Source organism: Myripristis murdjan, chromosome 13, assembly GCF_902150065.1.
Source record: "Myripristis murdjan chromosome 13, fMyrMur1.1, whole genome shotgun sequence".
Taxonomy (NCBI): domain Eukaryota; kingdom Metazoa; phylum Chordata; class Actinopteri; order Holocentriformes; family Holocentridae; genus Myripristis; species Myripristis murdjan.
The window spans coordinates 40085831-40106365 of record NC_043992.1 but is presented as its reverse complement, the minus strand read 5'-3'; the positions used below and the strand labels follow the sequence as shown (position 1 = coordinate 40106365).

At 43.9% G+C, this 20535-nt stretch overlaps 1 protein-coding gene across 1 annotated transcript in view; it reads left to right on the top strand.

Annotated features, from left to right (window-relative positions):
• The window catches only part of LOC115369775 (NLR family CARD domain-containing protein 3-like), a 63746-nt gene extending 50776 nt beyond the window's left edge, over positions 1 to 12970 (top strand). The window contains exon 7 of the mRNA XM_030066442.1: positions 12845 to 12970. Coding sequence (XP_029922302.1) covers positions 12845 to 12970 — 126 coding nt within the window. The remainder of the gene's footprint in view (positions 1 to 12844) is intronic.
• Positions 12971 to 20535: the final 7565 nt, after the last annotated feature.

The following is a 20535-nucleotide window of genomic DNA, read 5'->3' as shown; positions in this document are numbered from 1 at the left end:
GGGAGGTTGAGAGACACAGAGAGCTGTTCATGGTGACAGAAGTTTAACGGTAATGTTAAAAAGTTGAAGCTTTTTTCTCCTGTACCCGGGTTGCTTTTACTGTAAGGAAGCCACAATAAATTCATTATCAAAATTCTAACCGCTCACTTTGTTTAAATACTTTTACTTTTACTTCTAATACTTAAGTACAGAAAATATCAGAAAATTACTTTTGATACTTAAGTACAATAAATGTCAGGTACTTTAAGACTTTTACTCAAGTAATATTCTAAAAGGTGACTTTAACTTCTACCAAAGTCATTTTCTGGTGAGATACTTGTACTTTTACTCAAGTATCGCTTTCAAATACTTTATACAAGACTGACAGAGACAGAGTTTAGTGACAGTGAAGGCTTTTGTACACCGAGTCCTGAGCGTTTTTTTAAAAAAATCTGTCATCTGATGAAAATGGTCACTGGCCCAGGAATCTGAAGCGTTTTGTTATTCTATCATTTTCCAAAATTCAAACACTGATAGCATCCAATCCTGAGAAGGTGTGAGGAGCAGCGAGGAGGTTGACAGGCCAGACCCAAACTGGAATCCTGGGAAAAGTGGCACCGGCTGATCACCACAGGAACCGAAAGCTCTCATTTCAGTTTCAGCCTCGACACACGGAGCAGATCCAGGCCAGCAGCTGTCCTGGGATCAGTCTGTTCAGCACACCTTTCTGCAGAGCCATTTCCACTGAGGTGCCGATCGCCCCACGGTCTGGTCCCGTCCACGCCGCCAGCAGGAAGCAGGAGGTGAGCGGTTAAAGTCTGCAGACCCGGCACCGACTAACTCCTGCAGAGCTACAGACCGAGGGCTTTACCTGCTTTACTTGCCTTGTACTGACACCTCAGTATTTTCAGTTTCTGGCAGCCCTGTCCCGTTGTGTGTTGGATCCCCACCGCTGCCAGCTCTCTCACTTTATATCACATGACGTCCTCATGTGGTCAGACAGCGTGGATTTGGAGTTGGACGTTGTCCTCTGTCCAGACAGCGAGCAGAGCCCTGATGTCTTCTGGACAGCCTTGTTGCCGCTTGTTCTCCATTTTTCTTTTCTCTGTTATTTTTCTGCCACAAAGCGAGCTGCTGCACTGACATCTGCACTCAGCAGCTGCAACGTAGCCCCACCCACCGCCAGGTAGGCCCCGCCCATCAGCTTTAGCTCCAGCTCAGAGCTGGGTCAGCCTGGTTGTCTGGCTCATAGGGATTCTCTGTGCTCTCAGCAGCTGGAATGATTTTCTGAATAAGGTGTCTATATGCGCTGCAGCAACTGGAATATTCTGTTTACATGTTACTTGGCATGTTCCCATGTTTCGGTGTATTCCATGCTCTGATGTAATGCAACACTCAACCTGCGGGGGGCGGCAGTACGCTTATAGGCGTCTGGGCTGCCGGAAATACAGAAGAAGAAGCAGAAGAAGTCGCTATTTCAAGTCTTTGATCAGCTGAAGGCAGACTGCAGTCTCCTGGCTCTTGCTGCTGTTCGCCATGTCGTTCTCCCCGCTTGCAGTAACCATAGCAACAAAGACGCCCCAGGATTCCTTGTGAATCGAGCATGTGCAGACGTGACTGAATATTCCAGTACGGGGCATTTTCAGATTAAGGTGTTTACATGGCACAATATTCTGGTTAAAACAGGCACATGCCAGGGGTCTGATTCAGAATATTCTCCAACTAGAATATGACCTTAATCTGGTTATTTTTCCTGCCTCGAAGAATCGCTTATACCACTCATGCCGAGGTGTGTGTGTGTGTGTGTGTGTGTGTGTGACTGAGGAGCACACACCCACCGGCGCTGTCTGAAGCGTAGTGCGGTGAGAACAAAGTTCAGCAGCGCACTGACATAGCTTGTGTAACAAAGTGAAGAGTTGCCACTCCGCTATATTTTCATTGGCTAACAGCAGCCAACACTGGCTTAGCTTGTCTATTCAGAGAAGAGGTATCACTTCGGATTATTTTTCAATCTATGTTATCACATGCATACTACTGCTCATTCATTGGTAGCTGAATTGTTAGGTCTGTTTGATAAGTAATTTAAAATTTTTAAATAATAATAATTTAACATATTGTTAAATTTTAAAAAAGCCAACATGATGCAGGTCAAATACTAAAAAAAGACTATTGACTAAAACTAGACTAAAATACATTGTAATTTAGTCGACTAAAACTACACTAAAATACTTTGGATTTTCTTTGACTAAAACTAGACTAAAATGCCAAGACTTTTCGTCGAGTAAAATGTGACTAAACAAAAAAGAATACAAGTTGACTAAATATGACTAAAACTAATGAGGGCATTTGACACAAGACTAAGACTAAAACTAAATTGAAAAATAGCTGACGAAATTAACACAAACAGAAATGTGTTAGAATAATAAAATGAACTATTTCATTCCAAAAACCGCGTGGCATGCAACACGTGGAGATAGAGTTGTCGCATTGCCACAGACATCCGATTACGGCCACTGCTGTTATATTAATTTCCAATGCGATGTTGTGCTCTTCATTTTAAAGTTATTGGTTTAGTTATAGTTGTATGTATAGCGAGCAATTTTGCGCTGCGCCTCCAAGCAGCCATGCCAAGACGTGTCTGTGACACACACACACACACACACATGCGCACACACACACACAATGGACACATTTAGTTTATAAATGCACAGCCACGAACCTACTGTATTATGTCCTTTAATGTAATACATTTGTAATGTTATAGTACCATATATATATATATATGTTCATAATTGCTCTTTATCGTGGCAAAAACTCATTTTATCCAATTACTCGATTACTCGACAGAATTTTTGGTCAAATACTCGATTACAAAAATATTCGATAGTTGCAGCTCTAATTCTGAATAATACAGGAATATGGTGTGCTTGTAAACGTGGCCAGTGTGAGTCAATTGTTTTATTCTAATCTGGCCGCTGTTTGTCAGATTAGTGAAGGCAGTGACTCCCAGTCATGTCCACGTCCCAGTCTCAAAACACATCAGCACCAACAACATTTTCCGTGGATTTTTATTTTAGTTTAGTTAGCTTTGTAGTGTGCAATATCATTTCACTTAGTTCTCTTTTTTTTCTAAAGTCTATTTGAAAATCTGCAGAGGCTGTTTTTGATGATGACAGCGACAGAAAGAAATTCAGTTTTAAACAAAAGTTTGCTCACTCTGCGTTAAACACCCCATGAAGTGAGACGCTTTGTTGATTTGATGTATTTCCTGTTGAAACAGGAGGTTTGGGGGCGGGACGCGGTGCAGGGAAGGATCACTCAGAGCAAACCAACAGGATCTCAGTTTGGGACAGAAACAGACTTTTATTTTGAAGGGACAGGTGGATGAGAGAGGATGTCTAAAGGTTTGAGTGGGTATTGGTTGAAATTTTAATTTCAAGCCACTAGAGCAGGATGACATCACTGTTTAAGACGCTCTGTCTGACAGGAAGTCGAGGTCACCTGAGGTCATATGAGGTCGTTTCATGGCGTGTATTTCTGTGGAATGAAACTGTGGAATTCTCTGGTGAATCGGTTAAAATTCTGTCCAGATACTTCTAATAAATCGCATTAAAAAAAAGAGTGAAGGGACAGTATGAACTTATGGAGTAACATTTACGTTAAGATGATGGTCTTTGTTATTGTTTTTGTTTTGTTGTTTGGCTCGTGTCCTTTTATTAAATTATGTTAGCCTAATCACAATTATAACTGTCAGACTGTCTAGTTTGTGTTCTGTATTTATTAATGGGAAAGTGGCAGATGATGCAAGCTTCTCCTCCTGCACCTGTTCAGGTCATGGCTGCTTGGTGTGTAATGAGCTTCCTGTCCTTAGACACCTCTCACTCACCTGACTGGTCGCTGGACTGACTGACAGCCGGCTTGGCCCCGCCCAGGCAGACGGAGAGGAAGAGGAGGGTGGAGATGAAGAACGCCTTGCAGAGAGACACTGTTATTGTGCCAGTCCCTAATCAGCATTGTTATTCATAATGGGAGCATTGAATTTCAATGAAGCACACAAACACTCCTCTTATGAGTAAAAACAGATCAGACCTGGCAGTGCCCACGCCTGCGAAAAATGTCTGAGCCATTTTTTCAGCCAGATGTAGAGGGATATCTCATTTCTCATGTAGGGTCCATGGCATGGCCAAGGGTCAATTAACGCAGCAGAACTCAAATTGTATAGCGCATGCATATGAAATATCTATTATATATCTATATCTAAATAGGTAGACAGGTCAACAGGTAGATCCAACCCAGCAATCTGATTGGTCAATCAGACGTTTAGAATGTGCTCAGATAAGCATGACATCACTTTTTCATCATCACTGAAAATATTACTCAGCCTATTTCTTATTGCCTGAGTCTGTATGGTTTCCATGACAACACGGAACATTTCTCTGAAACCTGCATCAAAAGCTGCTGTCAACTGTGTTTGCTTTGTCAATTTTGATTTCTTTGGCGACCTGAGTTTGGTCAAATGTCTACAAGACTACCTGACAAACACCGGGCAAACAGCTGATTTTTCAGCTGTAAGGAAAGAAGAGCTAAACAAGATCCTCCGTGAATTTTATGGAGCTTTAATTTCTATGATAAAGAGAATGAAATGCCTCAGCAAATTCAGCACCACGGACAGTACCTGCTGAGGCAGCGTCAGCACCACGGACAGTACCTGCTGAGGCAGATTCAGCACCACGGACAGTACCCGCAGAGGCGGATTCAGCACCACGGACAGTACCTGCTGAGCCTGATTCAGCACCACGGACAGTACCTGCTGAGCCTGATTCAGCACCACGGACAGCACCTGCTGAGCCTGATTCAGCACCATGGACAGTACCCGCCAAGGCGGATTCAGCACCATGGACAGTACCTGCTGAGCCTGATTCAGCAACAGTACCTGCTGAGCCTGATTCAGCACCACGGACAGTACCTGTCAGATTTTCCACAGAGATGTGCGGCTATAACTTGTAAATTGTTATTAATGCGTTAATGTTACCAGTTATTAATTAGGGCCCGAGCACTGTCCCAGTGCGAAGCCCTATTGTATTTGTACCATTTCTTTCTTATTATTATTATACCTACGTGTCATTAGGCCTTAATTTGACCTCCTAAACATGCTCAAAAACTTACCAAATTCGGCACACACATCAGGTCTGGCGAAAAATTCGATAAAATCAAAAATCGAACCCCCCAGGTGCAAAAATGGGCTCGGTAGCGCCACCTAGGGACGCAAAGGCAGCCCCTGCGGCCCACAGGAATGTGATAGAAAGACCAAACCAACACCGAAACATAGATCTCATCAAGTCCGACATTTTTCGTGCTGTGCCCCCCACCTAAAACCAACAGGAAGTCCGCAATTTGCATTTGAAAGTCACGTTTTCGCCCAAATTTCCACTTTGCATGAAATCTATCTCCTCCCAGGGCGTTAATTTTATCGGCTTGCAAATTTCATAGATGACAGAGAACATAGTGCTTAACAAAAGTTCTGAAGGAATTTACATTCCTTTTAAACCGTTTGGATTTCAGAAGGACGCAAAGTCTGAGTGTCCACAAGCACCACCTCCACTTTTTGCCATGGACCCTGGTGTGCCTGCTGTGAATAAACAGGCACTTGCCCTGACAATGGGCACTAATTAGGCCCCTGGTGACTAAAGTAAAAGTCTGACAGCTTTCAAACCTATGCCGATGGAAAGAGGACGCATATTCCTACAAAACTATATATCATGGTGTGGATTGGAAAAAGTTTGTGGCCACTGAAGAGTTGTTCAACAGGTTTGGACTCTGGTTTCTCTGCTCTGCACTGTTCTCCCTCCCCTCCTCCACTCTTCTGACTCACAGTAGCTGCCTGCAGCCTTCTCCCAATGCACACTCATTGGGAAGGAGCAGTAACAACTGCTCCTTCCCATTTGTGACCGGTGCCACAGCCACCGGGCACAAATGGGCACGCGGCAGCACGGGTGCGAGGGCCCGTCCAACGCTGCTTGCAGCTTTAATTATCTTATTAATTAATTTGAATCCCACAGGTGGAGAAACACTGGCTTATCTTGTAAATTTGTAAAATTTTCCTCATAAATTTACTACTTTAATCTAAGAGAATATCTTCTTGTAAATTTATAACTTTAAAATCTAGATTATTTTGCGTTTGTTTTCCTCACTGTATTATTCCCTGTCCCCTGTCCCCCTGTATTTTCCCCCCACAGTGGCCCTAACACACAGTTGTACAGCTGCTGTGAAAGCTGCAAAAGAACCCCAAAACAGCCTGAAGTGCGCCGTCCTGCGCCGGTCGACGTGGCTGCAGCTCCCCGCTCAGCACACGCGGTTAAACAGCTGGCGGGCCCCGGCACCGCCGCATCATGCTCCTCAGTCACACACACACACACACACACACACACACACACATACACAGACTGTTCAAATAATCAGCCTGTCAAAACCCGCAAAACCAGTCGGCCATGTCTCCTGCCTGTAGCCTATTTTTCACCAGTAATTAGCAAGATTAATTTGAAGAGAATATATAGTTAATATTCAAAAGTCACTTTTTATACTGGAAAATAATGTGAGGAATCATGATTTCATTATGTTTTTATGAAGCCAGTCGTTAACTGTATGGTGGCTTAATTTCACACCTCCAAAATGTGTCTGAGGAAAAAAACACAAAATAATAAGAGAATTTTTAAGCTACAGGACGTTATTTAAAAAAAAAAAAAAAAAAACTCAGACTCTCACCCCAGATCCGTTATCAAAACCTGCCGTTTTAATGTTGCCCTGCTCACCTAGGAAGCCGTGACACCTCGGGGTTGTCTTGCAACACGACATGTTTTGCTTGTGTCTCCGGGTGCTATCGGTATAGAATAGTCTTTTCTATACCGATATAGAAAGCCAGCAACACCGTCTCGCTTCATTTATTTCTATCTCCCCTTACAGGTGAGGAAAGGATGCTATCGGTATAGAAAAGTCTTTTCTATACCGATAGCACCCGGAGACACAAGTTATTGATATAAAGGGTTGCTTGCTGGATCTTTTCTGAAAAGATCCAGCAAGTGTAATAGATATGAACATATGTGTGTAAAACTAAGAGAAAGATAACGTATAGTTTAAATGGTTAAGGTGCACTCTAATGTGTTTTACTTAATATTTGGAAAGAGGCATTTCGAAATAATATTTCAAGATATTTCTTAAAATATTTCTTCATTTTCGTTTTTTATTCCAGCAGAGAAATGTGTTCTTATCGATTGCTCTTGTCTTCCGGGTTTCGCCTGTAGAGGGCGCATGTGATCTATTGTTCCGGCAGAGAAATGTGTTCTGATTGATTTCCTGGTCTTCCGGGTTTCGCCTGTAGGGTGCGCATGTTGCTGACGGCTTGTTCAATACAGTTTGAACCTGAAGCCAGCAACACCGTCTCGCTTCATTTATTTCTATCTCCCCTTACAGGGGTGTAACACAAGCAACCCTTTATATCAATAAAATCTCAACGTTTGTACTTGTTCACACCGTTCGTATTTCTGCGGAAGACGACCGCGGGCTGATAGGAGCGGGGATCATTAAAGTTAAAGAATTGTTGAATTAGGTTCAGATCGATGTAGTGGATGTATGCCGAATTTAAGGGCAGATCAAAACGACCACTAAAATATTCCTGACGCTGTGCTAGCAGGTGTACGCTTTCACAGGTAAGTAGGCTAAGAAAATCGCGATAGTTTTAACGGAGTTTTGGCTCATTTCTAAATAACACGGACATTCTCAGTCGTTTGGTCTGATCCTTTAATCCGGAGCGACTCGGTGTGTAACAGCAGAGGAAGATTGCATGACTATTAAAAGTTATTCTGAAAATAATATAAATGGCAAGGCCAATACAACCCCAAGCCGTGTCAGCTCCAGGGTCCATAAGGGAAAAGGAGAAAAGAGCGTTCACTTACACTGACAGCAGCTCGGGTCGGTCCGCTCGGGATGAACCAGTCGGAGTTTATAGACCGAGACTCCCGGTGGAGAGCGGGGCAGGACGGGGTGGGGTGTCCCGGCAGGCGTGCGAGGCGAGGCAGGACCGAGGTTTTCCCAGGCTTGCTGTGTGTGTGTGTGTGTGTGTGTGTGTGTGTGTGTGTGTGTGTGTGTGTGTGCTGGCTCAGATGGGCTCACCTCGATAGAGCCCCGCCGCACCGGGAGCAGCGGGAGGAGGAGGGGGAGGTGATTAACGGGACCATTCACGAGTCTCGACAGTAAATCTCCAGAAGTAGCGGCACCGACGGCGACCAGGTGCGTGCACCGCCGCTGCGCGCCGAGCGCCTGCCTGCCCGAAAAGTGCGGAAAAGGCGCAGGGAGCGAAGTGAGGCTGAAGGAAGTACACACACACACACACACACACACACACACACACACACACACACACACACACACACACATACCAGTTGCGACATCATCCGCGGCATTTCCCAACCTGCCCCTGACTCACTGCTCAAACTTTATCAGCAGTCCTATCCTGTACAACAGCAGATCACACACACACACACACACACACACACACACACACACACACACACACACACACACACACACACACTCGATCTGGTGTGAAAACAGCCTGTCTTAGGCTCTAGGCTATTTCTCTAGAAATGTGGTTCTGTCTATATGCTTTATATCTATAGATGCAAGTCTCCATGAATATCTATGAGGCCCATTCTATAAGTTGTGTGTCTATACATTCAAGTCTAGATCGCATGTGTATATGCAACATTATTATTTTACACTACTACAACACCAATAACAATAATAATAATAACAGTAAATATACTTTATCGATACATTACCTTTCATACGGGGGTTCAGCTCAAAGTGCTTTACAATAAAGTGAAGAAAAACAAGAGAATAAAATAAAGCCAGGCAATTTAATACAAGTGCAAATCTTCCGTTATAAAACCAGGCAATCAAATGAAAAAAAAAAAAAAGCAGAGGCAGCAGAAAACAAAAGATATTTAAAAGGAGGTAAAACAAATTAAGATATAGACACAGTAAAATATGTAGAAACAAAGGAAGACAAAAATGTAAAACAAAGGAGAACAAAAAGCAGGAAAACATGTACAAGAACAGAATAGAAGAATAAAACAAAGGAAGCATGACAATTACATTTTTCTATTGTGATTTAAAAGCTGCAGCTCCTACAGCCTTTGGCAATGACTACTTGTATATGTATATGTATGTATGTATGTGTATATGTATATGTATAATATGGACATGCTATTCTATCTGTTACATCTACACACAGAAAAATAATAGTTCTAAAATGGCAGTTCCATGTAGAACCATGAGCTACTGAAGAACCACCCATTTCATGGATGGATCCTTGTTTGGGACAAAAAACTGAGAATGGTTCTGCTCTGAACCGAGCGGCTCCACCAGGAGGAATCTGCAACGGTTCACTTAAAGCTCCACTGTGAGGAACTGTTTTTGGTTTCAGTTGGCACCTTTTTTAATCCTTTACAAAAAAAAGAGAGAGAGAGAGAGTTAAATGAAATTATTAATGTCACTGTAATTTAACTTTAATTTACCTTCAGTGTGTCCCGGGCCAGGCTTTGCAGCGCTTGGTGTTTCAGCAAACGTTTGAGGGTCAAGGAGACAAAAACCTGAACACAGTTTTCAAACGGTGGGCCAGTGCCCTCAGGGTTACACTGTCAACCTTCATTTTGTATTGGGTGGTTGCACCAGCTGTACTCTCATCCTCTCCAAACTCAGCACGTAGCCTCTTCTTCTTCCTGGATCTTTGACAAGGCAGTGCAACTTGAGCCTCATTTTGCAGTTTGACGTTTGCCCAACAAAGTTGTCCGCTCACCTCTGGACAGTTTCAGAATCCATGGCGTATTCCCTGAGGTTCTCCTGTGGGGAGCGGGACGATGAGCTGTCAGATTCATTCCAGCTGTTTGGAGATGTTTAGACAGAGCAGGCATCAGAGGTCAAGGCCTCCATGTTGGCTTTTGCCTTCACGTGCACAGATGGTTTCATGTTTTCATTTTCAGTGATGGCTGTGAGTGTCACTTCAAGCTCAATGCAATGCTAGTTCAACGTAGAGACTTTTGTCCAGGGAACCAAAAGATCCAAACATCTTTCACCCACCACCATGTCTCTCCGATGAGCAGAGGTGGGAAGTAACGAAGTACAAATACTTCGTTACCGTACTTAAGTAGATTTTTCAGGTATCTGTACTTTACCTGAGTATTTAATTTTCTGCCGACTTTTTACTTTTACTCCCTACATTTGAACACAAATATCTGTACTTTTTACTCCTTACATTGTCAAAACAGGCTCGTTACTTCTCTCTCCCTCTCTCTCTCTCTTTGGTGGGGGCGGGCGGGCTCGTTACCGCCAAGAAAAACATTACAGCACCTGCACCGGCACCGTGCGAGAACAAAAGGCAGAGAAACTTTCCAGGCTACAGCAGCGCACTGACATAGATTGTGAAACAAAGGGAAGAGTTGCCACTCCGCGCTATTTTCACTGGCTAAGAGCAGCACACTGGCTTAGCTTGTCTATTCAGAGAAGAGGTATCACTTCGGCTTATTTTTCATTCTATGTTATCACATGCATACTTCTGCTCATTCACACAGGCATACTGCTGCTCATTCATTGGTAGTTGAATTGTTAGGTCTGTTTGATAAGTAATTTACATTTTTAAAACAAATAATAATTTAACTTTTTACTTTTACTTTTTACTTTTGTACTTAAGTACATTTCAGAGCCTGTACTTTCTTATGTTTACTTGAGTAAAGAAGTTGAATTGGTACTTCTACTTTTACCAGAGTCTTTTCTCACACAAGTATCTTTACTTCTACTTAAGTACAGAATGTCAGTACTTTTGCCACCTCTGCCGATGAGTGACTGGCACCTGTGATGAGTATCGTGGGCAATTTCTTCCCAAACACCCATTCTCTGATAGGAATACAGCAATGTCATTTAACACCGAGAAAAGGGACACACTGTCAATGACCACACCTGTGGTATCGGCAAGCTCCAGATTTAAAACGTGTGCGCAGCACCAGACGTGCACATGCCCCGGGACATGGGCTGACAAGAGAACCAAAAACCCTCGGTACTCCCCTTGCATGTTTGCTGCCTGCACATTCAGTGATGTCAGCTGCATTTAGCTGAGTACTTGCTTAGGCAGATCTGCAAAATCCTGACCAGAGGATGTCTGGCAGTTTACTACTGCAAGCAGCCTCTGGTTAAGTTCATGCGTCTCATACCTGGTTATTATGGAGCACTGGTCTTTGCACCAGATATCTTGGACAGGGTCTGTTGGAACGGAAAACATTTCAGCTTGTTTGACTTCATTAGCAATGTTTTCTTTGATGAAACGTCCAATAATCTCCATTCCTGAGCTGAGCTGTTGTTTTGGAGCGGAGAGTGACGTGCGACCCTCCACCCTTGGCTGTGCCTGACTCGTGCAGCTTCTTACTGTTTTCAGTGCATGAATTAATTTACATGCTTTTGCAAACATGTATAAAATGTGCTGAGTAAAAGAACAAGCTCCTAAAAGGTGGCCTGTGGTCTACTGCAGCATCGTCCAGACTATAAGCAGCTTCTGATTTCCCTCCTACTCGATAACTAATCTGATTGTCATTCAACAGGCACTCGATGTCCCCTCTGCTGGCAGATATGTGTCTGTGCATTTATGTTGTGACTTTTCTCATGTTGTTTAGTTCTCTGCTGGATGTCATTCATTCCAACTGTGAAAGGATTCTCTTGTGTGGTAAAAGCGAGACATACTGAACAAGAATCAGTGTGTGTTTTTTCTCTGTATGTAAGCCATGAACATTTGGTGTCATTTTTGCACTGAAACACTTTCTTTACACATGTATTTTTTATGTTCTAACAACTAATTAACCCTAATCCCCTCTGTCCTCCTCCTCTTCATTTGGCGGTGGATAGTTGCTGCCGCTGGCCATGCTAACAGCATCTGTGATTTTGAATAAATGTGCAGGATCAGCCTCCACCTTTTTGTTTTTTTGAGGTTAGCTTTATTTTTGATTTGAACTTACAACTTTTAGATTCCACTCTTTCTCTCTCTCTCTCTCTCTCTCTCTCTCTCTCTCTCTCTCTTGATTTGATTATTTCCTGATTGACCTCTGGCATTACATTGATAGATGCATCCACATGAGGAGGTGGGGGGAGGATGAGGGCAGTGCTTCCTTCACCTTCCTTCACCAACTGGGACCGTGTATCCCCCGATCAGATGGGCTGCTTCAGCATCAACTGGACCAAATTTTCTCCCCACAGTTTTTTGCCCCATATTTTTTCAGTGCGTTGGTGTTTGTCAGAGTTGCCAGACTGCCAGTCCGAGCCTGCAAGACGTCACTGAAATGATGGGATGACGATTCATTTAAAAGCCGAGTCTCTTTTCCTGCTCTTTTTTTGTCCAAAAAGAATTAAAGGCAGTTCTGTCCCAAATCTCGGCGATTTGGATTCAGTGAATGGAGCAGTTCATTCAGTGACTGGCTGTTCATTGATGTTTTAAGGTTTTTGCTGCCTGATTCAGTCTTTGAGCAGCCACAACAGAAGGAGCTGCTGTTCTACTGAAAACTGTTTTTACAGACATACAGCTCTCTGTCACATTCATAATTCTGACTGTTTGCATGAGATGCGACTAAGACAGAGCAGAGCAAACGCCTTTCATCGCATCTGTTTTGGCTCATATTTCAGCAGCATGGACAGAGAGTGGAGGGCTAATTATCATTAGTCTTTTGTTTAAATTTCACAGGAAACCGGGCGCCCTGGTAGCTCACCGGATAGGAGCGTGTACCATGTGCTAAAGCTGAGTCCTGTGTCCTTGGTTTGAATCCGACCTCAGGCCCCGGGGCAGACCCAGGACTATGTATCTGGCCTGGGAACGCCTTGGGATCCCCAGGAAGAGCTGGTGGATGTGGCCATGGAAAGGATCATGTGGGCCGACCTCCTCAGCCTGCTGCCACCATGAGCCGGTCCCGGATAAGCAGTAGGAAAAAATAATATGGCATTGACATAACATGCCAATCTCTAGTAGGTAACCAATCGGCTGTTTAAAACAAAAAGCGAATATGGCACAAAATAATCAAATTCATTGTAGCTGCAAAGCATCAAGGCCCAGCCACACAGGCTGTGTTCAGTCTTTAATATCATGTTTGAATTCATTCGTTACTGGAAACAAAACACCTACAGTCACAGACACCTTTCGTTCTGCAGGATGTTGGCTCTTATCTAAAGCAGCTGGGAAAATTCCTCAATAGCACACGGTGGAAAATCATGGAGGACCGAGCAAGTTCACTCACTGACACTGATGTTCACTAACAGGAAAAATGTGGACCAATCAGAGGTCTAATTTCTTTTCATAGAAACATAAGCCTGAATGTGAGCAGATTGTGAGTCTAAACCTGATTCCAATGAGTGGCAGCTGCCATACTTTACCACACCTGACTGACACCTGTGACCTCAGACCAGACCAACAGGGATGTCAAGTAAATGTTGACATTAATAAGAATCACACAGTTATGTTAATTTAGTCTCATGGTGAACTATTATCAATGTGTTTTTTCTGCAGTGCTGCCTTTCTGTCAGCAGAGGGCGCTGCTGCTGTTCAGTTCAATAGAGAATTCCATTCCATGAAAGGGCGCAGCTGAACTGTTGAAGAATCCCCTTCAGGTTATGGCTTGTAGTTCTAACATCTGGCCAGCAGGGGGCTGTCTCCATTTGGCTGGACTTCCTGAGACTGGCGTCTGCTACGCTGTAGCGTCTTCAAAATAAAAGCACACACCTCGTACTCTGTAACCTCTTCAAAATAAGAGTATCTAAGCCCTGATTCCTACGCAGTGCCGTTTGATGTTCAGCTTCGTTTTACACAAATCAGTTTGTTCCCCATTTAACTTCAGTGGTGAACTCGCTGTGTTTCCTGCCACTTCTGCGTTCTGCATGGAGGCTGTGATCCTGCCTCGCAGCTGCGGGATCAGCCTGACGTGCCTTCCTGCATGAAAACGGCTTTTCTACTTTCACTTTCAACCTCAACCGGATTAAGGACGTTTCTGTCTTTTCAGCCGCTTGGAAAAAAAACTCTGTTCAGTCAAAACCAAACGGAACGTCGACGAGCGGTAAGGACGATTATTTATTCGATTTTGTTTTGTTTATTACTCTTTTCAGCTGCTTTTTGTACACACACACACACACACACACACACACACACACACACACACACACACAGTCAGCAGTGTGGCAGCAGAAGCAGCAGCGTCTTCTCTCTCTGGGTTTCCTCTCCAGGTGAAGCTGAAAGTCTCTTGGATTTGATGTGGATGTGACTCAGCAGGTAAAGAGCCGACCAGGGATCATTAGAGATGTTTGATGAACAGGCTCCTACATTGTGTTTCAGAGCTGGAGGACTGGAGAGCACACTGGGACCAGCACATGTGGAAAGGCTTTCAAAACGGGGTTAACGTGTTTCAGCATCTAAATATTCATCATGTCATGATATTTAATGTTGACTGAGGACAAAATCATCTTTGTCTGAAATGTTTTACCTGTGTGTTTGACTGCTGACCAAAGTCTGTGTCAGGTGAGCTGTAATCTCAACACCTCATCGATGAAATATGCACCAAGTTACAGAACCAGTCTGACAGCTTGGAGAAAGTTGACTTGAGTTCATTTATTTTGCTGTTGATCCACCAAGAGAGCAAAACACCAGTTATTTCATGCTATATTATATTTCACTCTGCTATCACCTACTGTTTCAATACAAATGTTTTGAAACCTTTGAGTTTGAAAGCAAAACTACTTAAAATGACACAAACTCTGAAAAATTAGAAAAAGAATTATCAGAAAATCAGTAAAACAGAAAGTGATGAGACATCCTGTCATGGAAAGCTTGTTGTCATCAATCAGCCGCTGTGTTTGTGTCAAGGTGTCGGCTCGGCTATGGATGTGTGTGAGGAGAGAGAGGAGGGGCTCCCTGCCTCTGAAAGCACTCTGTCTGGGGAACATGACAGCCAGACCAAAGCTAAGAGGTGAGATGAGGATCTCTGACTGTCCATGACTGTTCTCCATCTCAGAGCTCAGCAGGCAAATCAGCACAGCAGCATTATTCACAGGAAAAGCTCTGTGTGTGTTCACACTCCATTTTACACACAGTGTTGTTTCTGAAGAGAAGTCACTCATTATTATCTTAGTATGTTAGTGTGACTAAGAAAGTAAAGCAGATCCCTTCACTGTGTTCATAATGTTTCTATCAGGATCCAGCAGGAGAGACCAGATCCCCCTGGACCTGAACCTGAACCTGGACCTGAACCTGAACCTGGACCTGGACCTGAGCCCAGCTGTGTGTCCATGAGGAGTGACCGCTCTAAGAGTCGATATATTGACTTCAAAGACGGCCGCCTCTCTGTGGATGATGGGTAATTATTTCAAACCGGTGATAAATCAGATGGTTTTCTGTCATCAGATTCATGAGATCCAGAATTGGTTCGACCCCTCAGACTCTGTTGACTGAGTTTCCTCTTTCAAAACTTCACATCCAATAATCCTGTGTGTGTGTGTGTGTGTGTGTGTGTGTCCTCCACAGAGTCCAGCAGCAGAGCTCAGAGGTTCCCAGTGCTCAGTCTGCCCAGCAGCATCAAACAGACCTGGCCTCCATATTTATGGTGTGTAAATGTACAACAACATACCAACTGAACAACAACCATTCTGCTCAGAATCGTCTCTGTGCTGCTCTCTGTATCTTTCAGCCTCTTTGACCTGGATTTGATTTTATGTTTTGTGTCCAGATTTGAATGTGGAAGTCAAATTCTGTTATTTTTCTGCTCCAGCTGCTGGAGGAGAACATCAACACCTTTGTGAAGAAGGAGCTGAAAAACCTGCAGAGGTCTCTGAGTCCAGATTACCCAGAATGCTCAGAGAGGCAGAGGGAGGATGAGGAGGTGCTGGACGGTGAGGAGGAAGAGCAGAGGAAGAGAAGCAGAGAGTTTTTTCTGCAGATCACACTGCACCTCCTGAGGAGGATGAAGCAGGAGGAGCTGGCTGAGCGTCTGTGGAGCAGTAAGTAAAACAACAAAAAAAAAAAAAATTCAATTTTAAATTTTAAACCAAAAATCTGAGTTCGAGTCAAACTGAAAAAATTAAATTAAGAGCCAAGTCAAACAGCCAATCAGATCAAAGCAGTTGTGATGCGTCAGGCTGTTGCTTGATAACAGATTATTTCAGCCTCTGACGCTTTTTACACACAAGAGTTTTTTCTCCTGGCCAGCAGGGGGCGGCTTCTCCTCCTCCTTCCTGCCGGTGAAAAGCAGCTTCCTGTTTTCCCGTCTCGTCCTGCTGGCTTCCCCGGGACAGCGGCAGCGCTCCGGCTGAGAACTTTATTCTCCCCAAATCCTGATCATGTGCAGCTCTTCATTTGTTTCTGCTGTCTGTTGTTTGGCGGCGGCTGCTTTGTGTTGTCGTCCTCTGATAGCTCATGTTTACAGAAGTGTTGTCATGGCAACACCTTGACCAATCAAGAAGGACAGCCCTTTTAGCTCCTCCTAAAAGTTCCTGGAGCAGGGCCCAAATCAGGTTCCAGGAAATTTAACCTGGAACAATGTTGTTCTTCAGGTCTCGGCACACCTCGCTAAGTTCTTACAGTCAAAAAGGACCAATAGATACATTTACCAGGAAATATTCACATTTCTCATATTTAATACAACATGGATTTGTTGGTGTTTTGTTGTTTGTTCATTCAGAAACTGCCGCTGCAGCGTGCCGACATGAACTCAAATCTAACCTGAAGAAGAAGTGTGAGTGTGTGTTTGAGGGGATTGCTAAAGCAGGAAACCCAACACTTCTGAATCAGATCTACACAGAGCTGTACATCACAGAGGGAGGGAGTGGAGAGCTCAATGAGGAACATGAGGTCAGACAGATTGAAGCAGCATCCAGGAAACCAGACACACCAGAAACACCAATCAAATGTGAGGACATCTTTAAACCTTTACCTGGAAGAGATCAGCCAAGAACAGTGATGACAAAGGGAGTGGCTGGCATTGGGAAAACAGTCTTAACACAGAAGTTCACTCTGGACTGGGCTGAACACAAAGCCAACCAGCATGTCCACTTCACATTTCCATTGACTTTCAGAGAGCTGAATCTGCTGAAAGGGAAAAAGTTCAGCTTGGTGGAACTTCTTCATCACTTCTTCACTGAGACCAAAGAAGCAGGAACCAGCAGGTTTGAGCAGTTCCAGGTTGTGTTGATCTTTGACGGTCTGGATGAGTGTCGACTTCCTCTGGACTTCAACAACAACCAGATCCTGACTGATGTTACAGAGTCCACCTCAGTGGACGTTCTGCTGACAAACCTCATCAAGGGGAACCTGCTTCCCTCTGCTCACCTCTGGATAACCACACGACCCGCAGCGGCCAATCAGATCCCTCCTGAGTGCGTTGGCATGGTGACGGAGGTGAGAGGCTTCACTGACCCACAGAAGGAGCAATACTTCAGGAAGAGATTTAGAGATGAGGAACAGGCCAGCAGAATTATCTCCCACATCAAGACGTCACGAAGCCTCCACATCATGTGCCACATCCCAGTCTTCTGCTGGATCACTGCTACAGTTCTGGAGGACGTGTTGAAATCCAGACAGACAAGAGACCTGCCCAAAACCCTGACTGAGATGTACATCCACTTCCTGCTGGTTCAGTCCAAAGTGCAGAACGTCAAGTATCATGGGAGAGATGGGACAGATCCAGTCTGGACTCCAGAGACCAGGGAGATGATCCTGTCTCTGGGAAAACTGGCTTTTGAGCAGCTGGAGAAAGGCAACCTGATCTTCTATGAAGCAGACCTGGCAGAGTGTGGCATTGATATCAGAGCAGCCTCAGTGTACTCAGGAATGTTCACACAGATCTTTAAAGAGGAGCGTGGGCTGTACCAGGACAAGGTTTTCTGCTTCGTCCATCTGAGCCTTCAGGAGTTTCTGGCTGCTGTTCATGTCTTTGTGACATTCATCAACTCTGGAGTCAATCTGATGTCACAACAATCAACCTCGTGGTGGTCTGCACGATTCAACAAGAAAACTAAACTAAAAGAACTCCTCCAGAGTGCTGTGGACAACGCCTTACAGAGTCCAAATGGACACCTGGACTTGTTCCTGCGCTTCCTCCTGGGTCTTTCACTGCCGACCAATCAGACTCTCCTACAAGGCCTGATGACACAGACAGGAAGTAGCTCACAGACCAATCAGGAAACAGTCAAGTTCATCAAGGAGAAGATCAGGAAAAATCCCTCGCCAGAGAGAAGCATCAACCTGTTCCACTGTCTGAATGAGCTGAATGACCATTCTCTAGTGGAGGAGATCCAACAGTACCTGAGTTCAGGACGTCTCTTCAGAGAAAAACTCTCCCCTGCTCAGTGGTCAGCTCTGGGCTTCATCTTACTGTCATCAGAAGAAGATCTGGACGTGTTTGACCTGAAGAAATACTCTGCTTCAGAGGAGGCTCTTCTGAGGCTGCTTCCAGTGGTCAAAGCCTCCAAGAAATCTGTGTAGGTTCAGAGATAACTGGATATATTAAACACATAACATGAGGTTTTCTACACAAGAGAAACACATTTAAATTTATTGTTTTCATTTCTCCTCAGGCTGAGTGGCTGTAATCTGTCAGAGAGAAGCTGTGCAGCTCTGGCCTCAGTTCTCAGCTCCCAGTCCTCTAGTCTGAGGGAGCTGGACCTGAGTAACAACGATCTGCAGGATTCAGGAGTGAAGCGTCTCTCTGCTGGACTGGAGAGTCCACACTGCAGACTGGAGGCTCTCAGGTCAGGATTCCTCAACCTGCTCAACACATGACCAGTTCAGTCCTGATTTACATGCAGTCTCCCCTGTAGCCAGCTGTGAGGACACTGAGGTCTGGAGTAGGGCCCGACTGGTATGGATTTTTTGGGGTCGATGCTGATTCCAGTATTAGGGAATAAGAAAATCGATAACCGATAGATCGGCCTATTAAATTTTTACATATATCTTTACATTTTTCAATTAAAAAAAAGACGAAATACCTGCTTTGGATGGCTTAAATATAGTTCCAAACACTTGTTACAAAGACATTAATTGAAGGGTGAACATTTTACTATTTTCAAATACTTTTATTATTAATTTTATTAAAATTGTGTGGAACAAGCCCCACATGAACAATTTGCACATAAAACTAATCAAAAATATGATGTGCAAAAAGGCAGTATCATCATGTCATCATGTTTAGCTTTCAGGTGCTGCCATAGGTTGGTTGTGGTTTTGCTTTTTGCTTGCTTGATCCCTGGCTCACAGAAGCTGCACAAATATTACAGACTGCTTCACCAGTGACATCCTTGGTGACGTAGTCCCACACCATACTACATCCACCTTCTTTTGCCATCTGTAAAAAAAACAAAGTAAGACATAACATGTATTAGTTAAAAAATAATGTTACAAATCTGTCTAGTTAGGTGGGCCATTTTGAAACTCAGACATTAAGCATTTGTCTTACTTGTGTTCACATGAATATGGCGTTTACACTCCTGGCCACTTCATTAGACTAAACCTATTACTTTAAAATGTTGTTGACTGTAAGAAAGCTGATAATTCTTCTTTATGGTTATTATTGAGGTGGTAGTGGGTGTTGGTGTGAGGAGCATCATATTGAGGTGTCTGATATTTTGTCAACCCCACTTACATGCATCAGAGGGTCAAAATACTGTGAACACCTCTCAATAAACTGCTCTGCACACCAACAGCAACACCCACTATCATCTCAGTAAACATAAAGAAGTCTCTCTGACAGTGTCAACATTTACAAAGTAAGACATTTATTACAGTACAATTCATGGTCGGGCTGTTATTGCTGTACATTACATTGCACAGTGTCCAATGAAGTGGTCAGTGAGTGTATTTAGTGAATTATTATCTGTAGGTAATAGGTAGGTGGATAAACAGCATCATAAAAGTCTCTGGTAAAACATGATTTGAAATGCGCCTCTCTGATGTCCTCTAAACGTGCTTTCACATTTTCTTTCCTCCATGAAGTTAGAACTTCACCCAGAAACGCTTTTTCATCCTCAACGCCACAAGTTAAAAAACACAGTCCGTGCGCTGCTGTAAATAAATGCAGCCCAAAGTGCTTAGCAAGGTAATATTGAAGCTAGGTTATCCTCACTTTAGCTTGCTAACATATCAGTCAAGCGTGACAGACACAGCGAGGCTCGCCATGGGGAATGGGAAACTTACTGAGTTATTGTTTAATTCACAAACTAGTTATGAACTTAACATTGAGGCAAACCGCTGGGCTCAGTAAATGCGCTGTGGGCTCTTCAGTCTTCTCTCTACTTCTCTCTGCTGTGGGGGGGACTGTGGAGCGGGACGTGAAAGGAGTCGGAGCGCCCTCTACTGGATACGTAACGCAAGCACATTATTTCTAAGAAAACACCATATTCCCTGCATTTAACCAGTGATAAATAAGTGTTAACATCGGCGTCAATCGGCCAACTTTTGGCCGATTACCGATTATTCTCTAATGGCTATAACCG